This window comes from Lepidochelys kempii, chromosome 5, assembly GCF_965140265.1.
Source record: "Lepidochelys kempii isolate rLepKem1 chromosome 5, rLepKem1.hap2, whole genome shotgun sequence".
In the NCBI taxonomy this organism is placed as follows: Eukaryota; Metazoa; Chordata; order Testudines; family Cheloniidae; genus Lepidochelys; species Lepidochelys kempii.
In genome coordinates this window covers 10,965,126-10,988,217 of record NC_133260.1, presented here as the reverse complement: position 1 = coordinate 10,988,217, position 23,092 = coordinate 10,965,126, and the positions used below count along the sequence as shown (strand labels likewise).

Genomic DNA, 23,092 nt, shown 5'->3' with positions numbered 1-23,092 from the left:
CTTTCACTAACCTCACGCCTTGGTTAGCTCTGCTTGTATATTAGATTCCAGGAAAAATTGCCCATATTCAGACAGTCAATTACTTCCAAACTGCAATTTGGAAATAACTACTATAGCGGGGTAGTTACCCCGCTCCTAGAAAAAAGGCTAGTCTGATTGGGGAAGCAGCCAAAACTGGGGCCATGCCCCAACCAGGCCACATCTGGCCCTGTTATAAGGGCTCAGGGAGAAGCTGGGTCAGTCTCTCTCTAGCTGTGGGAAATATCTAGTTGCCAGGAAGAAAAAAGCAAAGATCTAATTGCCAGGAAGAAAAGGGTACCTGGAGAGGAGCAGGGCTGGGGAAAGGCCAGAGGAGCTGGGGATCTCCAACCTGGCAACTCCCCAGCCTGAGGCAGCCCAGAGATAGGCAGCTGGTGCAACCTCCTTGCCAATGATGAGCGGCCATGGCAGACTGCAGTTTGCCCCAGTGAGCATGGGCTAGATGATGACTGGTAGTAGCCACTGAGGCAAGGTGTGTGAGAGGGTTGGGGGTTCCCCTCGGAGGGGAGACCTAGAGCCTGGTTGGGTTCTGCTGGGGAAGAACCCTGAGGTACAGGGCACCAAGGTCTGGGATAGACTCTCCAGTCTATCTTGACACCCAGACAAGTTGGACTTTGTGATAAAAGGTCACTTAAACCAAAAATCACACCACACTATGTTTCTCTCACTCCCAAGAGACCAGTCACTTACCCCAGATCAACTGGTACTCTAGATCTTACACCAGAGACAACACTGGTAGCCAATTCTATAGTAAGCTAACTAAAGATTTATTAGCTAAGAAAAAGAAGTGAGAATTATTGAGAGGTTAAAGCATGTATAATATATGCATATATGAGTCAGAATTTGTAATTCCAAATGGTGGCAGTGATGTAATAAACTGTCAGTTTCCTAAAAAGACTTTTTAGGTTCCTAGATTGTCTCTAGGGATCATTGCTTTGCATCTGGTACACTTCCCTGTATGAGTCCACATAGGCCAGAGATTAAAGGATCTTTCCTTGAATCCATACTCATAGCTTCTTCTCACAGAAAACAAGCTGACAGTGTTATTACCAAGTGGGCTTTTCCTTTGACAGAGAGTGAGGAATGCATTTTGAGTCTTTGAACTCCACTCATCAAACACAATGACCACTTACTTTGAAATTAGCACTTTTCTTTTAAATTTCCTAATTTGCATTCCATGAGGCTTATTTCTCATTTGATGGATTATTGAGTTACAGGGGTATACTCAATGTAAATATTAGCTACTACATTATAATACAATACAGATAACTGAAAACAATACAAGGATCACCCCACTAGTTTTCATTAAGTTTAAACACCAAATACACTCTCATTCATTTAACAATAACTTTGATCTAGTGATCAAGTGAATTTGCCTTGGGCTCTGGCATGAACTGGCACCTGGTCTGAAGTATCTCACAGTGTATGGGAAGTTAATTAACAGAGTGCAATGGGATGAAGCAATTGCTTAAGTAATGGTGAACTATTAAGCACTTTTGAAACAGTACTGAAATAAAAAACTCTAAACAGTTGGCAGGTGAATTACTATATCATGAATGGGAAAATAAAACTGAGTTGAAAATAAGAGCTCCAAATTCATCCCTGATAGATTTCCTCTCAGTTCTTTAAAAATCCACCATGAATTTGGTCCAGAATTCCTAACACCATATCTAACTAAATTAAAAGACTTCTAATAAATTATTCACAACAGATTGAGTACCTGCCTAACATCATCCACTGACTTTAATGTGGATTCTGGAAGCTTATCACATTTCAGGAATTGTCCCATTGAAATTTCAATGCTATTAGATTTCAATATGTTTTATTCTGTATTGGTTATTTTCTTACCATATTCTGTATGTGTTAGATCCTGAACTCCTTACTCAACTACTGTGAGATCTGAGTGTGTTCAGCATATCTACCTTGCAGGATTGGATTCTCAATGGGAGTTTTACCAAAGCAAGGAGTGATTTAAAATTAAGGGCTACATCCTATAAATATCAATGCTTGTGCTTAATTTCAGTCCTAAAGAACTCAGTGGGAGTCACATGTATAAAGTTAAGCATATGCATAAGTGTTGGAAAGATATTCAGGACCCTGGTAAGTACTTCGGGATTTAGCTTTATATTATTATCCTCGTCTCTTTTCTCTTGTGCTTCAAAATGGAAAGAAATGTCTCCCTTTCATTTTTGATCCTGATTTATTTACCAGTGATCCAAGTTACTGACACTTAACTTAGGCCACTGTGCTAGCTGAGCTGTCAACTAAGGCTGGGATTTACAAAGCAGCCAAATGGAATGAGGTTCCCAATTATAGACTCTCATCTGGCCCCTTTGGAGAACCTAGATTGTACCTTTTTCTTCCCTTCAATTAGTATTTGTAATTGATTTTAAAAATAAGTATATATTTGTCACTGATATGACTTTGAGTCTGTTTCCTAGATACAACATCTTGGGTATAAAATGCTGTGGTGGAAGAGAGAATACAGCCTACTTATCCTCAACAGGCCAAGGCCACCAAGGTGAAAAAGTATTCCCTTTCCCAGGATTCCTGTAGACTTGCTGAGAGCATAACAGCTGCCCTGACTGTCCTGTACTGCAAAGCCAATAAAATGTATACACCAACAATAATTCTCCTAGCTCACAAACACTACCATCTATGAACTTTAACAGATCAGAAGCAGTGGAGCCTAGCTATTATCAAAATAAAGCTGTTGCATGAAGAAATAAATTGCCTGTAAAAAAGTAACCTAAAAAAAAAATCACAGGAAGTATTAGTAATAGCCAGTTCCACAGCCGTGCTCCCTGATATTGCATTACATAATTGTGTCTCTAACCACCAGAGGGTTGGTCTTCAGAAGCTGTAGAAAGATAATCTGTGCCAGTGCACTCTGCCTACAACCACTTTAAAATCAATTGTTGGAAATGCCTTATTCACCACAGACAGCTTTCCTTTTTCCCTTCTCTTCTCTGCCTCCACAGCATGAAATGGCATTAAGGTCATAAAGCTCAAGAGGGAGGTAAAGAACACGCCATAATATATTTAGCAAATGATTGTGCAAAATACCACAAATAGAAAGAAGAGGGAGAGAGACACTTCCAGTGTCAGGATTTTGCAGCCACTCAAGAATTCATTGACGTCAGCAGGAACTCAGGACACAAAAAGATAGACCTGTCTCTTGTAGCCTGAGTAATAGGAGCTTGTCAGTTTGGAACACAAGACTGTGTGCCAGATACTGAGTGTCCACTAAGTCTCCTGACACAAAGGGGATTTATAGCTGCCCTAGGGGAGCACATGAGGGTTCTTCTAGGATAATTCTCATTTGAGGGAGGGTGGGCTTCTGGTCTTCTGGTATGGTGGGCATTATGGAGCAGGCTAGGAGAAGGGAAGGGGTGTGTCAAGTGTGAGAAGGGGAGGAACTAGAGAATAAATGCACCCTGGTAATCCTAGCTGATAACATGTGACTGGTAAGCCATTATCCACTGGTGATAGTTACAACAGTGCTAAGACTGCTCTAACTTGCACCAAAGGCTGGTTCAATTTCCAGCAGCCTCCGAGATTGTGGGAATGTGGGGGGAAAGATGGTGAAAGCCACCTGTTGGGCCACCTTCCTCCCCGGCTCTGCCCAGTACTGCTCTTGTGCACCTGGCACTGATAGTTAAATTCATATGCTTCTGACAAATAGTATATTGTGTATGAAAATGACACATTTGCATGTCTCCCATCTACATAAAAACTGTTATGTTTTAATATGTTACTTATATGTATGGAGCATAATACAACTTGCAACTTGCATATAGGTCAAAATGAGGACTGGTTAAATAATTTCTGTCAAAACTATCAATGGAAAATTGTTTTTTCCCCCACAAACTGTGTCTGCTGTCTGTGTAAAATTTAAACTTTGTAATGAAAAACTAACACCTTAAAACTGAAACTTTTTTTTTTTGACAGAAGACTGAAAACATTTGGCCAAAAGCCCAAAAAATTAAGTTTGGAAATGCCTCCACAATGCCTCCTGGAAGTTGTAGTTTTATTGTTTCATTCCCCCATTCTCCCCTAAAGTTTCTCCAGCCAGACTACATTTCCCCATATGTACTGTTGCCAAGGCCACACATGATAAACCAAAATGGCTCAGTGAGAGAGGAGACCATGCTGCATCATGGGAGATGTAGTTCAACCAGGGAGCCCAGCACAAAGAACAGAATGGACACCTCTAAACTACAGCTTCCATGAGGCATTGCTGTGATATTTCCAAATTAAGGTGTTGTTTGTTTGTTTTTCAGTCAAAAATGTTCAGTATTTGTCTGCAAAAAAAGTTTTCAATTTTTGCCAAAAAGTAAACATTTTCCACAGAAAAACAAAACAAAACATTTTTCCAACTAACTCTAGTCAAAAGTCTCAGACACAGTCAATATCATACCATATGTTACTTATATGGTATTTGCATGTAAGTTGCATATATGTATTTTTCCTGAAATAGCTGGTAGGCAGGAAGTCATTGTACCTTCAGAATCTTGATACTGGGAAAATATCTAGGGCCATATTTTTCCACAAATACCCTAAGCTTCAAATTTACACCAAGGCTGATTTTTTTCAGAGACAGGAATGTAGGCTCCTAAATCCATGCTATCTGTCTATCTTAGGTATTTATGCAACCTCCATCACCACAGTATCTAAACACCTCCCACTTGTTAATGTATTTATCCTCAGAATATTCCTGTGATGTGGAGAAGTGCTATCATTCCCATTTTACAGATAGGTAAGGCACAGATAGATTGTGTCTTGTCCAATGTCCCACAGGAAGTCTGTGGCAGAGCAGGGAATTGGAATCAGCACTCCCAAGTCCTAGTCTAGTGATTTAACCACTAGATATTTAGACTTCCAAATTAGTGGCCTGATTTTCAGAAATGCTAGGAAGGTTCTTTTGAAGTCAGTGGGGGTTTCTGGGTTCTCAGCATTCTTGAAAATGTGGCCACTTATTTATGTGGTCTAACTTAGGTTACTACGTTTAAAAATCTTGGCTTTTTGGCCTGATTTTCAGATGTGCTGAACAAGCACTTTCAGGTCCAAATCAAGTCAATGTCTCAAGTCTGGAATCTAAAAATCAAGCCTTACACAATTAGTGGCCGCATTTGAACATGTGAACCTCTGGCTGTGTCTGCACTTGAAGCTGTGGTCTGTGGTTCCCAGCTTGCATAGACATAACTGAGCTACTGTTCTAAAAATATTGTCGCTGTGGAAGCATGGTCAGTGGCAAGCAGTGCCACAGGCTAGCCAACCTGAGTGCAAACCCCACCTGGACCTCATTGGGATGCCTATGCAAGCTGGGAATCGCACCCCCAAGCTCCAAGTGTAGATATACCATCAGCGTGTAGCTCCAGGGATAAGATTTTGTTGGGATGGAAAAGGGCTGTTTCCCTGTTTTTACCTCCTACATATAATTTGATATTTATTATTTATTTTATATATTTATTTTATATTTTAAAATAATAATTGTTTTTGGTTTTTGAAGGAGGAAACCAGGCCTTTTTCTCCTCCACACAAGCTCTTTTTAATCCGAAACACAGTAACTGTTTGTTGATAAGTGGGGAGGGGAAGGGGAGACCATTATTTTCCAGCCCAAAATGCTTATTTGAGGCCTATCTGTTTTGGGAACTGTATGGTCTCTGTTGCTTAGTAACCAGACTCCCTACTCGCTCAGCTGGAGGGTGTTCTGCGCATGCCTGTGCATTGATGATCTGTTTTCTAGACCCACAGAAAGTCTCATTGTGATGCAGTCAGCTAGACTGTACATTTTTCACAGGAAATAATTTTAAGTAAGTACAGTGGCCAAGGTTTCAAACAGCTCTCCCTGACTTTGTGCTGAATGTGTCTGGGGTTGATGCACTCAGGTCATGATCATCTGTTTCCTTATTAAATTAATGGAGGGGAATGCAGACTGAGCAATGAGCTTTCTCTCTAGTTTTTACAAAAGGGTATTCTAAGAATGTGAATCTCTGCTGAAACCTTCAGTGTGTTTTCTCAGGACAGGAAAGCATTCCTAAGAATCTTCAACCACAAGGAGAGAAAAAGTACCCATTACTTGGGTGGGGCTCAGCTGAAAGGAAGGGAGTTAACAAATAGAACAGGCGACCATTTTTCTGCCATTTGATTTATATACAACATGGAAATAGGCTGATTATCTATCTGCATAGTTCTATGTATATTTGCATAAGTGTGTATATGTGTGCTATTCCTCAGGCACTGATGGATCTAAGGTGTACACTAGATGGTGCTTGCACAACACAGAGAATAAACAGCACATCTGTCTCCAGGTTTGCCAGCATCCCAATGCTCAACCTGCTTCTTAGGTATTTTCTGTGACACATATACTGTACTAAGTGGAGCCATATAATTAACTATAGAAGGATAATGATTGATGTAAGTGTTGCTTTTTTGCCATGTCGTAGAAGTGGTGTACTCTGGGAATAAAGAGTTGATTCTTTATATATGTAAAATAGCAGTCTATCTAATCATCATAATCTCCTTGAAAACTAGCTATTCCTAAAGGATGGGAGTGAGGGCAGTGAAAGAAACACCTTCTTTCATGTTTGGATGAGCCATATATGTACAAACCTGAGATAAAAATAATGGTAGAGACTGTAATTTACTATATTTTTATATAGTATTCAACACAATGGGTCCTCAACTTGATTGGTCTCTAGGCATTCCCAGAATATTAATGTCAAATAATAATATTGATAATCCATAAAAAGGACACATTTTGCTAATTTAAAAGGGGGGGAAGGCAGGAAGGAAAATGGCTGAACTACCTTGTACTTTGTAAAAAAACCAACTCTTTCTTGCCCATCCCCACCCCTCCATTTTACCAGAGTTTCCATTCTGGGAAAGAGACTCAATGCTGAAAGGGAGGGATAGCTCAGTGGTTTGAGCATTGGCCTGCTAAACCCAGGGTTCTGAGTTCAATCCTTGAGGGGTCTGGGCCAGATACTGGGGATTGGTCCTGCTTTGAGCAGCAGGTTGGACTAGATGACCTCCTGAGGTCTCTTCCAACCCTGACATTGTATGAAAGTGGTCCTCGGCCACTACAAAACTTGCAAACTGTGTAACAGCCTTTTACATGGTGCCTTCCTGTGTTTCATGATTTTTAAGAAACCAGAAGGGAAGGAAACCTTTGACAGTTAATAATTGGCAGTTCCATGTGCTTGGTAATCCCTGTGTATATCAACAGAGATTCTTCCAGACTTCATCAGGGGGGAAAAAAGCCCTATTGATACTGGATCAGGGATAGCATCCATATGTTCTCCAGTTAAATTTGTTTAAAGATCCAGCATATTTTGATCATGGTTGGAAGCCTGTCAGTCTGCTCTGGAGTATAAAATCAAATGTAATTATTTCCATGCTCTTACATTTGAACAAGTCTAAATGTTAGATGGCCAAAATAAAATTAAAAAGTTGTCATGAACAAAAGTAAGGGAAGGAAAGTCAAAAGCTGGATGTACCTGGATCCTGCCTGTCTTTGAACACCCAAATTGCACTGTCAAAATAAATAGAGGAGTCAAATGACAGTTTTTGCCACATTCTTACACCAGCATGTGCGGCTGTCCAGATTTTTGTAGGTGGTATAGTTGAGGCACCACTATAGTCTATTTTTATAGTATCATTTATGAGTTTGTGGCCAAAATTTGGTAAGATCCAGTAGAGTCCCCATCCTGGATTTGAGTTTCTGTGGAACAGCTGCAGTGTGTGTGGAGAGGTGGCATGGAGGGCAGGGGCAGGAAAGTTAAAGTGCAGCAGGAGCAGCTAAACATGATCTTTGTTTAGGAAGTGGAATTGGGCTTATCAGCACCACAGACTGACTCGTCCAGCCTCTCAGATTGATTGATGTTGCTGGAGTTAGAAGCAGCTACATTCGTACTGTCGTTAAGCAGCAACATTTGCAGGGTGGGGGATAAAAAATGTCGGGATCAAGATCCAGGGATCTGGAGCACTATCCATCTGTCTCTGGATTGTGTTGTTGTAGCAGGAGTATCTTCACTCGGTCTCCATTTATGCAGCAGAATTTGGGATGGGAGCCAAAAGTTGGTTGGATCCAGCAGGATTCAAGTGCCAGGTTTTGCAGCACTGTTGCAGATTCAGGGGGAGTTGTGGGTGTTTTAGCATCAGACTTTTTCTTACAGTACAATCCGGGAGCCTTAGGTTCTAAATTGACAGGAAGATCGAGCTTTTACCCAGACCCGAAGGCAGGTCGGGAAAAGAGAACAACTATGTTCTTGCACTTCCAAGGGGGAAGGGGCAGTAGACACAGACATTTAGTGATTCCGATCCATCATGTGCATGGTATCAAATACAGTGAAAACATATCCCTGAAATTGGAGTTGGGTCGTTTGACCCTAAGACTTTGCATCGTCTACTGCATCATTGCAACCTGGATATCAAATTAATAAACAATACTTAATGAAACATAACAGGGATGTGGATTAAACAAGGGCATGTTTGGCTGTAGGAATTAGCATCTCTGTCTGTGACAGGCTGAGAATGTGAGCTAATCTCCTGCAGCAGAGCAGTTAAAATAATTGATGAGTGTGTGCTGAATCCCCAGGAGCGGTTGGGTGGAGGGGTGCGGGGGGAAGGTGCTGATTTCAGCCCTGTAGCGTCAGGATTGCGTCAATTTGGGTTTCAACCACGTCTTCAGTCTCGGAGTCGATCTACTCAGAAGAGCCAAAACAGGAAGGGGGTTGCAAGTCACTGTGAAAAGGGAAGGTCTAAAAGCTCCCTCCCCTCCCCCCCTTACAGCCTCCTCCTCCTCCTCCGAAACCATCCCGATCTTTCATGTTTGTGTTTTCATCACGCTGGAAAAGAGGGCTCCGCTGGGTTTGTGCAAGCTAAGAGCTGGGCTAAGGAGAGGAAGTGCTTTTCAGTACCTCGGACAGAGCACGCAGCAAAAATGGCTCCGATTTCAGCGAACAGAGACGAATTTGGTAAGCAAGTTCCCTCTCAAACTTATAATGTCAGGCAATTTCCACCCTGAAGCCCGAGAGCTGGCTGGGCGTTTGTATGAACGTTCCATTTCATGGTCTTGGGCGCGCTGTAACTAAGGGTATGCATGTAATCTCGTCTGACCTGGCTCCTCAGCTTCCTTATTTCTCTTTCAGAGGAATCCTTTGAGCACTCGCATCTTTTGTTTTGTTTTGTTTTATGTCTTTGAAGTTCATAGATGTGTAATTTTCTTTTTTTGTTGTTGTTGTTTTTGCAGCCCAGGCGCTGGCAAGCATTAAGCCTTTTTTGTGTATCACTGATGCCTTGATTATTTCCTCTATCTCGAGGAAAGATAGTATAGCCCAGAGTTGCGTTGTTCAAGTATATTCCATGCTAAAGATCAAATCCTTGCTCAATATACGCTTGGAATAGCTTTCACCCCGTCTTCTTAAAGAGGGGGGCATATAAAATCTTATCCACAGATACATATGCTCTTTTAATTGATGTTGCTAGGTGAGTGAATGTGTGATATCCCCACTTATTTTAAATGAACATCTTACTCCTTGGATGAATCTAGGTGCCGTGGATACTAGTATAAAAGGATAATAATACTAATAGAGAGTTTTAAATTCAACATTTTTTCTGTTGAATATAGGATTAACTTTATTACAGAAAGGGATTTGCAGAAACATTCATATAAATAGGTGTGTAAATACATATGTATCTTTACTTAGAGTTTATAAAAGAAAATGTTTCTGAACTATCCTTTACAAAATATTTACTCTAGTAAATAGTAAAGAAAATCTGAAATCACTCCCTTGATTTAAGTAGAGTGAATCCAGATGTACATCTGTGTTACTGAGATCAGAATCTGCTCTAGTATTAATAAACAGCATTTCAAAGAAATCTGGCTTTTCTGAATGGCTGGACAATTGACTTGCCATGTGAAAATAGCAACAAACACAGGTTGTTATCTAATTGAAGTAAATGTATAGCAGTGATATTTACCATTTCATCTCCCTCCCCCCCCCCCCCCGACCCATCACCTGGGTTTTTCTAACTACATTTGTGACATCTTGCTCACCTGATGACTGATTTAATTAAGATAATTAATTTTAAGTACCAATTTTGTCCATTCAATGCTACCAGAAGCTGTAGATGTAACATTATTATTCACACTTTTATAAAGTCTGTCTAAATGTGATCTAATGAAAAGTGCTACAAAAATGCAAACTGATGCTTAAAACCGGTTTAAGCTGTGCTAATAATTATGATACCTACCTCGTTTTCTCCTATTGCATCTTATACATTTTCCATTTCTGAACCCTGAGGAATTGTCTAAACTCAGTGCCACATGCTTAACTTTAAAAAAAATGAATTCACTTATTGATCATATATATCATTTTATTGAGTTCTTACATTTAACTATAATGAATGATACAGAATAAGAGTAGAAGGGAAAATGACTCAACTCTTGGAAGAAATGTAAAGCCAGGCCTAACCCTTTAGCTTCTGGAAGTTTCTTTCCTAATATCTCTTTATAGAGCTATTTTTTCAGTCACTACAAAAAAAAATAGAGATGTAACAGTAAGTGAAAATTAGTTCCATGTGCCTAGCTTTTAACTATACATAACAGACTCACTCCTATATGACATCTCTACTCTTTCTCAACCAGAAAGTTCTGCTAATCATGTGTTAAAGAACCAGCACTCTTACATAAAGACCATAATTACCCTTATTCATACAAAATGTCATCACATTAATATTTTATTAGTTCCTCACTCTCACACTGATGTGGATTTAGCTCTGACTGGTATATTGTGGGATGTTAAAACTTGTTACTTATAAGGCAAATTGGATTTCCAGTTAGTTGTGCTGATGTGGCCCTTCATTGCATGCTTATGAAATACTAATGATATAAATCTATATGCAACCACTTTATCCACATTCCAAGTGAGATTGTAGCACTTGCACTGTTTTCCCCTTTGAAATGTAATTTTCAAATGCATGATGCATATGAACACAGGAGAGGAATCTAGCTCTAATGTTTTTTGTCATAATATACAATCTAATGAAATATTGTAAAATAAACAAGAACCCTCCTTCTATTGCTTTTAAATTCTCCGTGACATTGGTTAATAGTCGTATGGGTTCAATACTTAATGGATAGCAACACAGTGGGTTTTCTTGTTTTTAGAGTTGAACATGAATGCATAATGTTCAGGTAACAGGAAAAAGCCTTTATATATATAATTATTGTTTCAAGGACTCACTCCTGCAAGAAGGTGAGTACCTCCTAAGAAAGTGAATACCATCCCCTTCTATTAAACTCAGCATCTTCATGAGATACATCTAACCCCTTATGAGATCAGAACACAAAACATTTACCTCATTCAATACACAGAGCAGTCCAGGGAGCAATATAAAATGCAGATGGCATATATAAGTAATGAATATTTCAGATTATGTTTAAGCAACAAAATCCCGGAGACTCAATGCAGAAGCTGCAGGAGTGAGACGAAAATGCTTTTGCCTCATGGGTTCATACCAATTTAGTTGTTCTAAGTGAATTTAGAAACTTCCCATAGAGAGGAGCTATTTCAGAATAATTATTAATGATATTATTTTGTCTGACTGTTTTCCTCCCAATCACTCTGTTGTTAACAAGAAATGAACAGTACATTAAAATAATTGGCTACACTGTATATGGAAAAGTACTTACATGAAGAGTCCCTCTTGCTGTGTGGCTATACATTTATACCTGCAGGTGGCGTGAAATATAAACAGATCCTTTGCAATGGGTATAATGAAAAAGCATTTCAGTCTGCCTAGGTTGCTGCTAGTGCCATCTCTTTTGAGTGTATTTTCTAATATATCACATTATTATCTCAAGCACTGCTGTTTATATATTTGTTACTATTAATTTGATTTGCAGATGAAATTCCTACAGTGGTTGGGATCTTTAGTGCTTTTGGCCTTGTCTTCACAGTCTCCCTCTTTGCTTGGATCTGCTGCCAGCGTAAATCTTCCAAATCCAACAAGACCCCTCCCTACAAATTTGTCCATGTGCTGAAGGGGGTTGACATTTATCCCGAGAACCTTAACAGTAAGAAGAAATTTGGAGCAGATGACAAAAGTGAAACAAAAAGCAAATCAGTGATGCCAAAGAATTCTCTCCACCTCGACCTGGAAAAGAGAGATTTGAATGGCAACTTCCCCAAAACAACCCCCAAAATCCAGGGCTCTCCAGATCTTGAGAATTTGACTCCAAAACACTTTGCAGAAAGAGAGAAAGATTCAATATCCCCCGAGAGCTTAAAGTCCAACACTTCACTGTCTTCTGAAGAGAAACAAGACAAGCTAGGGACTCTCTTTTTCTCCTTAGAGTACAACTTTGAGAAGAAGGCATTTGTGGTGAACATCAAAGAAGCACGTGGATTGCCAGCAATGGATGAACAGTCAATGACTTCTGATCCCTACATCAAAATGACAATCTTACCCGAGAAGAAGCATAAGGTGAAAACCAGAGTGCTGAGAAAAACCTTAGATCCAGCTTTCGATGAAACCTTCACATTTTATGGGATCCCCTATAGCCAAGTCCAAGATTTAATCCTTCACTTTATGATCTTGAGCTTTGACAGGTTTTCCAGAGATGACATCATTGGAGAAGTCCTCATTCCACTTGAAGGAATTGAATTGTTTGATGGAAGGATGCTAATGAACAGGGAGATCATCAAAAGAAATGTTAGGGTAATCTATTTTAAATATCTTTTAAAAAGTAATGTGCTTTTATTATTTATTATTATGTTATTATTTTACTAGTATCTTAGAAAACTAGGGAAAGAGTTCATCAGAACAAACATTAAGAAGCTTTACATGATGACATTATGGGGAGACAAGCATAGAAGTGCATTCAGGGATCAGTGCAGTGAGCTTGTTATAAGAAATTGCTAATGGATCAAATCCTATTTTCTTATGCAATTGGTCCAATTTACTTCAATTGGACCACTTATGTTAGGTCAGCAGGCTCTGACCCAAATTAATCAGGCTGGCAAGAACAGAATGCACAGCTTGTTTTCCCCGTTCTCTATCGAAGATGGGCAATTATGACTTGACTCTAAGCTCATTGAAGTCAATGGGAATTTTTCAGTTGACGGCCATGCGCTTTGGATCAAGCCCTTAAAGATCAAAAATATTTTATTTGAAACCAGTCACAAAATCATATTGTTGACTACATTGTTTGATTTAAAACATATTATTTGACCTTTGTATTATTGTCCTGTATTGTAAGTATTGTAATATAGCCTGCAGCTCTACTAATAAAAGGAAGGCTATATGGGCAAAATCCTGGCCCCACTGAAATCTGTCAAAACTCCTGTTGGCTTCCGTGGAGCCAGAATTCACCCTGTATTTCTTATCCAGGTTCAGAATGAAAACATATTTCAAAACCATCACAGCTGAATTGTACCCACCAGCCCTTTCTGAGGATTTGGCATGTGTATTGACTGTTAATGTAATTGTTTTCAAAAGATCAAGCATTACATCAAATTGAATTAACATCTGCCAGCCAATATTCTGATCAGCAATATCATTGTTTGATAGTTCTAATCCTGCAGCACAACAGCTCTGTACTCATCTCATTGATACTGTACATACCAGAGACGTTCAGCCTTTTAGGTCCCTGTTTCTTTTCTTTGCTTTACTTGAAGTGAACCATTGTTCTTGCAAATTCAAATTAAATAATTATGCAGCAGAACCCTGATTTCCTCTTCCTCCCATTTAAATAGTAGTCCTCCAGAGCGTATTAGGGACAACATTTCAATAAAATGTTGAGTCTTTATTTGTCAAAAGATTTCATTGCAGATTTTGGTGAAGTACATGTGTTTGATAGATGTTTTCTATCTTAGCCCTGCTTCTACTCTTTTCTTTTCACTGAGATTTATTTCCTATGATGTAGGTGTTTCAAAATCAGTTTAAATCTTTATCTTACTATAGACCAAGTGAACTAATAGGTCTCTTCCATGACAATCTATGCTTTCACCTTGTTTTTCTAATCAGTTTACTAACAAGCACTCATTAAACCATTAACAAAGCTTTGTAACCAGAATACACTGGATCAAGTCTGGTAACATAAAGCAGCATAGCACTATGATTATAAATAATACTAATAATTCTACTCCTAATAATAATAAATGATAATAAATAATAATAAATAATAATAAATAGCTCCTTTAGAGCTACTCCAAGGTGCTCCAACATCTGGTCTCATATGACATTTTCAAAAAGTGTACTAATGACTCCAATTCATAGCCAAGATATTGGCCAAGATATTTGTCCATAAAGGTTCTCTTTTCATTTCCTCAGAAGTCATCTGGGCGTGGAGAATTACTGATCTCTCTCTGTTACCAATCTACAACAAACACTCTAACCGTGGTTGTTTTAAAAGCCAGGCACCTACCCAAAGCTGACGTTTCAGGATTATCAGGTAATGTCTTTATTTATGACTGTGGAGTAAGCAGAAGTGTAAAAACCATACTGAGCCTGGGTGTTTACAGATTAAACATAGTGCCTCTGTTATCACCCATGTATTCATGGACTGTATGATCTGCAATTCACTCTTACTTTATTCACAGAGACAAGTAATACTTTACATTCCAAGTCACAAATGTTATAAGCTTGTTCCTATATAGTATGTGCCCAGAAATTAAGTGGCCTAGCAGTTAATATGGAAGAAGTCCTCTTCCCAATGAAGTCAATGAGTTTTGCCCTTTTCTTCTGTAGGACTCCTCTGACATGAGCAGGATATTTTGTTGGGAAATACTGCAGAATTATAGTTTTAATGTAAATAAGTAATTTACAGGGGTTTATTTCTGAGACAGCCCCTCAGCTGGTGTAATTCAACATAGCTCCAGGGAAGTCACATTAGCCCTCAATATGGCTCATTACATGGTATTTGCAATGTAAGATAAGTCACTTGTAACACGATATTTGTGCATTGTAATGCAGTGTCCTTGGGATGCACTAAGGAAAAGCAGGTTTTGCAATCTATTTTCATGGCTCTATTATGCTACTGTTTCTTTTTATGGAACGTTCATTGAAGCCAATGGTAGATACACACAGACACAGACAGACACTATAGTATATGTATTCAATATATTTGAAGAGAGTCATAAGTAAGGGCATATCCAACCACTGGGCCCCCTGTCATGGTTTAATTTCACAATAAAATGCAATGGGTTGTTCTTCTGAGCATAAAAAAAAATCCTCTTCAACCCTCAACACAACTCCTCCTGAATGCCCAAGGGAAAAGATGTGTCAGCCTACTAAGTACACTTCCAGGCCCATCGTTCAAAGCTGAAGATGCTTCAGAAAGGGATCTTTGCCTTTAGCATCTCTTCTGATCTCTGTTGTGTCAACATGGGCCAGGGAGAAAGGAGGTCTCTCAGGTAATCAGATGCCAATCATGACAAATAGACTCCTGTGATTCCCTGCATGGGAGAACCCCTCTCACTTTTACTGCTCACCTTTACCTTCTCAGCAAGATAGGAAGTGAGTCACTCAGGAGACTCTATAAACCACTTATATGATGCCCCAGCATCTCAACAAAACCTCCTGGTCAGTGGTATAAAAGGCTGCTGATAGATACGAGAGAAGCAAACTGGACACTTTAGATGTGTCTATGGTTGGGATATGTTAACCAACAATGTTTATTTGGCCGGAGATCAAGAGCACTATATGGCACTTTGATGGGTATTGATTTTGATATACAGAATGCTGGGGCGTTTGTGCTTCAAAAGGCCAGTTAATTATTTAAATATTTGAGGTTTATTCCTAAAGTTTTGGCTAACTATGAAAGTATAGTATGAAAGTGGAAATACATTTTAACAGACTTTGTCACTGTCATACTGCACTTGAATATGTGCAGTACAATCTTTGTTTCTTTATTTCTGCAAAATATACCATCAGGCCAAATGGACAAGTAACTTTGTCATCATCCAGCTCTTCCAATTTGATGTCCTCAGCCCAACAACTCTAAATGGGATTTGTGTTTAGTTCTGATCAATGGTAGAACTCTCAATGAATTCAATGGAAGAAGAGTCAAGCGAAACTTGAAAGCTGTTTAAAAAACACACGTTAGGTCAATTAACAGGACTAATAAAATATGGACCAAATTTAACCTTTTGAATTGGCTACTTCATGCTGCTGCAATGTTGCAACACAGTCATCAACTTGCTTAAGCTTGGGTGTATATAGCCTACCAACAAATCCAGCTCCGCATCTGGAGTTGCTGGTTCAAAATAACCAAATTAAATTGTATGGGGTCAAGTTAATCAAGCCCATTAAAATCACTGGAGTACACTGGAGTTACAAAAAAATGGAAGGTTTCAGAGTAACAGCCGTGTTAGTCTGTATTCGCAAAAAGAAAAGGAGTACTTATGGCACCTTAGAGACTAACCAATTTATTTGAGCATAAGCTTTCGTGCATCCAATGAAGTGAGCTGTAGCTCACGAAAGCTTATGCTCAAATAAATTGGTGAGTCTCTAAGGTGCCACAAGTACTCCTTTTCTTTTTGAAAAAAATGGAATACATTCTGTCCATTCAACCATTCCTTAAAGATTTTTTTTCTCCTATATATTTGCTTGCACAATTCTCATTAAGATGTGGCTTATTCTATACAAATAAGTGTGAATAACTAATTCATATTAAACATAAATACAGAGAGTTTTGCATTTCTGCCAATAGGCAAATAGAATTTTTTCCTTCATGCTGTAATAATGAACCAGATCTAACATTTATCAGTTATGCTTCAGTTGTTCAAGATTCATAGTTTAATTAAAAAATAAAAGACAACAAAGCTTGCAGTTGTCACTTAGGGTAAAGTTTTACAATTGAGACCTTTTTTCAACATCTATTTGTTTGTGGCAACACCTCATCATATAGTCATTATGTTGGTAGAATATATTTTACCATTTACATGATCCATGAATTGCTGTCGGACAACAGTCAATAGTCTTGTGGGGTTTTTTTGCTTGTCATTGCAGATCCTTATGTAAAAGTGAACCTCTACCATGCTAAGAAGAGAATCTCTAAAAAGAAAACCCATGTGAAGAAATGCACCCCCAATGCAGTATTCAATGAATTGTTTGTCTTTGACATTCCTTGTGAGGGCCTTGAAGATATCAGCATTGAATTTTTGGTTTTGGATTCAGATAGAGGGTCCAGGAATGAGATTATTGGCCGGTTAACCCTGGGAGCTTCAGCAGAAGGAACAAGTGGAGAGCACTGGAAGGAAATTTGTGAATATCCTAGGAGACAAATTGCCAAGTGGCATATGCTGTGTGATGGTTAGCAGCCTAGAAATGGGTTGGAACTTAACAAATATTTCCATAGGCAAGGAGCAATTTTCTTTCTGTATGATGCATAATTACAGGCTTGTAACAACAAGACATTTTTTTGTTAAAACTGGAGTGAACTATCAGAACAGAAGATAACTAAATTTTCACATTAAACAAAGGTCTTTCTAATTCATAGAAACTTGACATAATTTCATATGATATTCATATTCTGCTGGAGTTTACATAGTAATAGACTTGTGAAGCAGTGCAAACTTCAATAAGAGCAGTCTATCTGTTATGAATAAATCACTGGAAACTGTAGATTACTACTCCATGCAGAAATGATAACCTCATTAATATATATTGCTAGATCTAGGGACAGACTTTTTTTTTAAGTCTAAAAATTGGGAATGCGTGAGAGGCAGGAAGAGTATTTTATTTGGTTTACCATTGTATCAGAAATCTTCTCTTATAGAAATTCAACCAATTTTCATAAGTTTAGGGTACTTATACTTTGATCAACCAAAATACAAGACATTTTCAACAACTTGCTTTGCATATCACATCAAGTGCAAATAGTTGTTATGTGTGTGAAATATTGTATAGTCTTTTATGTTTGGGGTTTTTTATTAATTATTATTATTATTATTACAATGGATGAAATAAGTATGTGTTAAAGTAGAAAATGAATTAAAACTAATAGTTTTATAAAAAGGGCTCGGGTATAGGTGTGCACATGTTACAATACGGTTAGGATTTGTGTTTTAAGTATGGCCTGCAATTCCTCCCCTCACCTGCCCCACACCCAGGACACAAACTGAGCATTTCTAATGAAGGTAAAACATTTTTACCAAGGCAATGAAATGTGAAGTATATTACAATGAATGGTCTTTCACTTGTTATATTTTAAAAACATTGGAAATATCTGAAATAAACTTGTCTCCATGTTTTTTTTCTATTTGCTTCACTCAGAAAAAAAACCAAAACCCAAAATAACCCGCCCCCCCACAAATTGTATTGTATGGCAGAAATCAAAGCCCCAATCCCATTAAAACATACATGTGTGTTTAACTTTATGCACTGTGAGTAGTCCCAATGAAATCAATAAGACTACTTACAGAGTATAAAATGAAACAGATATGTATAGGATTGAGGCCCAGATACACATGCTAAATCATCTTAGATGAACAATTTTAAAGTAGCATTTCATTTAAATCACTTTCATGTGCCCATGGCTGATTGTATTAAAAAATGGGAAAGGGGAGGGAAGTAACATGATTTCACTGTAGTATGCCACATGTATGTACCAAGTGATTTAAACTGTGATCACAATGCCAGATTGGGGGAATAAGTGTAACACAAAGTACACAAGTATATAAATAAAACATTTGATCCCTGTGAATCTTATTTATGTTTACACTGGGTACATTGATTTCTTATACAGTGTTGTCTGCAAATATTTGTCCCATGATCCTTTTGAATGACAAGCTTTGTAAAGAAGAATATTTTTAAAGAACTGTTAGTGGTGGAAATAAGGATTAAAAAATTCAGGGTCAGTTTCTGATACCCTTGCTCAGACTGAGTACCTCCTCCCTCACAAGTAATGCCACTGAAATGAATGAGACTGTTTATGAATTAAGGTATTACTCAGTGTGAAGAACAGTGGCAGAATAGGGCCAATGATGAAAACATTTTAACAATTCGTATTGTATTAGACTGTCAGTGAAGGCCAAATCCTTGAAGTCTATAGGAGTTTTGCTGGCTTCACTGGGACCATAATTTGGCCATAAAATGACAAGTGGAGGAGGCTGGAATGTTAAATATGCAAGAAAGAAAGAAAAATACTACTGGAAGAATTCTATTTAGGTTCTTTCAGGTTTTGTGTCAGTACTTTATCCAGCTTTGAGAATGTGTTTGATATCTCAATGTTTATAAAGTTCTATAAAAATGCATTTTCAAAACAACATGCTTTTAATGACAACACTTAGTGTAAAAAAAATTCATATAGCTTGTACAAAAGAATAGAAACTTTTTGTTTGTTTAGACATGGATTATCTACTTCAGGGCTAACGTTTGCTAACCTTATACAAACAGGGCCTGAGCCAATGCCCACTAAGTCAAAAGAAAAAATTCCATTGACTTAGTGGTCTTTGGATCAAGACCATACAGTAGTATCTTAATCATAAATAGTCCCATCAATGGGACTGTTTATGGAGTAAGTAACTATTCAGTATAATTAAGGGTGATAGAATCTAGCCCAAAGATAGTAGTATTATAGAGCCAGACTGCAATATCCTTACTAATGTCAAAAAAGAATGTTACACAAGTAATTCCAGTGAAGTCAATGGGGTGTTATGTAATATAAGGTACAACTAAAACAAGGGTAAAGTTATTATAGTCTGGCTCACAGGTGGTGCATCATCTCTGTTAAAGTGATCAAATGATGAGATTTAGCATAAGTTCCTAGTGGATACAAAGCCTTTCATTCAGTAAAATAAATAAAGTTTCTCTTTTCTTTTTTTGTTAAAAAAATCAGCCATGGGTTGTGGCCATCTTTCATTTTTCCATCCAATGTGATGTTGTCAGGAGGGTGTCTTAAAGTTTCTATACCAGCCTAAAGGTTAATATTTCTACCAGATAAATGACAGCTGTTGCAGGGGAGGGAAAATGGGGAGGTGGGACGCAAATATCTTTTTATTACACTGGAAAAATTGTAAATAGGATTTTTGTTTTTAATTTGAAGCAATGATTAGCTTGGAAAGTTGAGTAAAAATGATTTGTGACCCATTCGTAAACCAGACGTGGCAGGAGTAAAAGTGATCCTGCCCTGAAATGAGAAATTTTGCCATTTTATAAAGTATTCAATTCTCAATGTGAATATCTTGAACTCTGTTAAGGATACTGTACTATATTAAACATGTAAAATAATGTTTGTCTAAGTAGCTTACAAAAAAAATCTGAATGGGAGGTTATCCATGTCTGAAGATCTGTTGTAACTAAATAACTGATTTCTTATGCTGTTGTAACTTGATAGGAGTTATTTGGGAGGAAGCATGGTGTATGAGGTTTTGTAAGTTTTTTGTGCCAGCTCTGTATGTTGTGCCATGTATGTAAGACAAGAATAAACTGCTGCTTTCATTCATCCCATCCTAACGCAAATATTCTACCACTGTATGTTTTCAATAGACTCAATTGGTTTGTTCTTGGTCTTTGTTTTTACACCTTCACCAGATAACCAATATTCCCTCTCCCAAGTCACTACCCCCAAAATAACACTGGGGTAGAATTGTTTTACGAAAGGCTTTTTTTATATACCATACTCTTCCCAGCTAGATCCTTATTCCATGCTGTTCATCCACAATAAACAGGGATGCATACCCTTTACTCCTTATCCAGAGAAGGTGGAAAGGGAGTAGCAGGGAATAAGTGGAATCTTGCTCTATTCTCCATACTAACTTGCTAGAAGTAAATGATTACCCTTTGGAAGGAAACTGTGACTCAGAAGTACATCTCTGAGTCACAATGTCTGCCAGGGATATTCTGGGATGGAACCACTTGTGCTGATTAAACTTTCCCTTTCCATTTAGCCACAGAAAGCATGCAGTTCAAGCAGAGTCAATGCTAATGCAAGATTCCCTGAACTACTGGCGAATGTGTATTAACTGTACCTTGGAAGGAGTTCTGCTGGCAGATGAGAGAGTAGTTGAGTTTTTATGCCCATCCACTCATAGAATCATAGAATATCAGGGTTGGAAGGGACCTCAGGAGGTCATCTAGTCCAACCCCCTGCTCAAAAGCAGGACCCATCCCCAATTAAATCATCCCAGCCAGGGCTTTGTCAAGCCTGACCTTAAAAACTTCTAAGGAAGGAGATTCCACCACCTCCCTAGGCAACACATTCCAGTGTTTCACCACCCTCCTAGTGAAAAAGTTTTTCCTAATATCCAATCTAAACCTCCCCCACTGCAACTTGAGACCATTACTCCTTGTCCTGTCCTCTTCTACCACTGAGAATAGTCTAGAACCATCCTCTCTGGAACCACCTCTCAGGTAGTTGAAAGCAGATATCAAATCCCCCCTCATTCTTCTCTTCCGCAGACTAAACAATCCCAGTTCCCTCAGCCTCTCCTCATAACTCATGTGTTCCAGACCCCTAATCATTTTTGTTGCCCTTCGCTGGACTCTTTCCAATTTATCCACATCCTTCTTGTAGTGTGGGGCCCAAAACTGGACACAGTACTCCAGATGAGGCCTCACCAATGTCGAATAGAGGGGGACGATCACGTCCCTCGATCTGCTCGCTATGCCCCTACTTATACATCCCAAAATGCCATTGGCCTTCTTGGCAACAAGGGCACACTGCTGACTCATATCCAGCTTCTCGTCCACTGTCACCCCTAGGTCCTTTTCCACAGAACTGCTGCCTAGCCATTCGGTCCCTAGTCTGTAGCTGTGCATTGGGTTCTTCCGTCCTAAGTGCAGGACCCTGCACTTATCCTTATTGAACTTCATCAGATTTCTTTTGGCCCAATCCTCCAATTTGTCTAGGTCCCTCTGTATCCTATCCCTGCCCTCCAGCGTATCTACCACTCCTCCCAGTTTAGTATCATCTGCAAATTTGCTGAGAGTGCAATCCACACCATCCTCCAGATCATTTATGAAGATATTGAACAAAACCGGTCCCAGGACCGACCCCTGGGGCACTCCACTTGACACCGGCTGCCAACTAGACATGGAGCCATTGATCACTACCCGTTGAGCCCGACAATCTAGCCAACTTTCTACCCACCTTATAGTGCATTCATCCAGCCCATACTTCTTTAACTTGCTGACAAGAATACTGTGGGATTACTCCTCTCTCTCTTTCTCTCTCTCTTGTTCACTTGCTTTTTCTAATAGTGCCAACCTGTCAGATGAAAACAGCTCTCAATCATTAGTTATTTGAGCTAGGTTCAAAATAGTAATCAAGTGATTAAAGGTCTTCAGTCCATTACCAATCAACACAGCATCTACTCCCTCATTTCTCAAAACCTTAAAAAGTCTTACTTGCTCTTGGTGGAGAATGCATATTTGGTTTCATTCCAGCTGCTCAAATAATCACATGTTATGGAAGACCTTGCTACAGTTTGTTTATAATTTTCCTTTTTTTGTTTACTATACAAGGAAGGGCACTCCAAGGACTTGTGTACATATAAAAATTAATCCGATTGAGGTAGGGTGCAAATTTAAAGTAGATTAACTGTTCTTGATTAATTCCATGTGTGGATGCTCTTATTCCAGAATAAGAGCGCTTTATTCCAAATGAACCTAATCCATTTCCAAAGTGAATTAAACTAATTAAGAATCAGACACACTTATTCATCCCAATGTTAATAGAATGGCTTCTGCAGTTCTCTTTTTTCTAGCCAGCCAAGCATTTCTAGCCAGCCAAGATTTAATGTAGTCCTGAAGACAATCACAGATATTGCCATCTATTTTCTCTGACAGATGCTGTAAATATTTTCACATGATTCTGAAAACACAATTGGTTTTAAGGAAACAAATAAGAAGTATTTCACAGATATCAATAGCATTATTGATTCCTTTACTGTGATGCCCTCCAAATGAGATTGCCTCTAGGATGGTGTGAATGAAACTTCCAAGTCAGACATTAATGAATGGACAGAGGAGCCTGTATAAGTCTGCATTTAAAGTATGTGTGTGCAGGGCAGATATGCAGTATTTTACACTCAATTTT

General features: G+C 38.6%; 1 protein-coding gene across 2 annotated transcripts; it reads left to right on the top strand.

Annotated features, from left to right (window-relative positions):
* The first annotated feature begins 8,703 nt into the window (after positions 1-8,703).
* On the top strand, positions 8,704-20,514 carry SYT4 (synaptotagmin 4). Of its 2 annotated transcripts, none has more exons than XM_073343440.1 (4): positions 8,704-9,020; positions 12,008-12,768; positions 14,383-14,503; positions 17,062-20,514. In XM_073343440.1, exons 1-4 carry the CDS (start codon positions 8,987-8,989, stop codon positions 17,367-17,369), a joined length of 1,224 nt encoding a protein of 407 aa, XP_073199541.1. In that variant the 5' UTR covers positions 8,704-8,986; the 3' UTR covers positions 17,370-20,514. The 2 variants fall into 2 exon arrangements, with proteins under 2 accessions (XP_073199541.1, XP_073199540.1); XM_073343439.1 differs by having other exon boundaries at positions 8,705-9,020; positions 11,954-12,768.
* The last annotated feature ends 2,578 nt before the right edge of the window (positions 20,515-23,092 follow it).

Bases quoted from the DNA above. Each gene is read 5' to 3' on its own strand.
- SYT4 (XM_073343439.1), top strand. From the start codon at position 8,987: ATGGCTCCGATTTCAGCGAACAGAGACGAATTTG. The intron at 9,021-11,953 runs GTAAGCAAGTTC...TTTGATTTGCAG, and splicing joins AGCGAACAGAGACGAATTTG to ATGAAATTCCTACAGTGGTT. The intron at 12,769-14,382 runs GTAATCTATTTT...TCATTTCCTCAG, and splicing joins TCATCAAAAGAAATGTTAGG to AAGTCATCTGGGCGTGGAGA.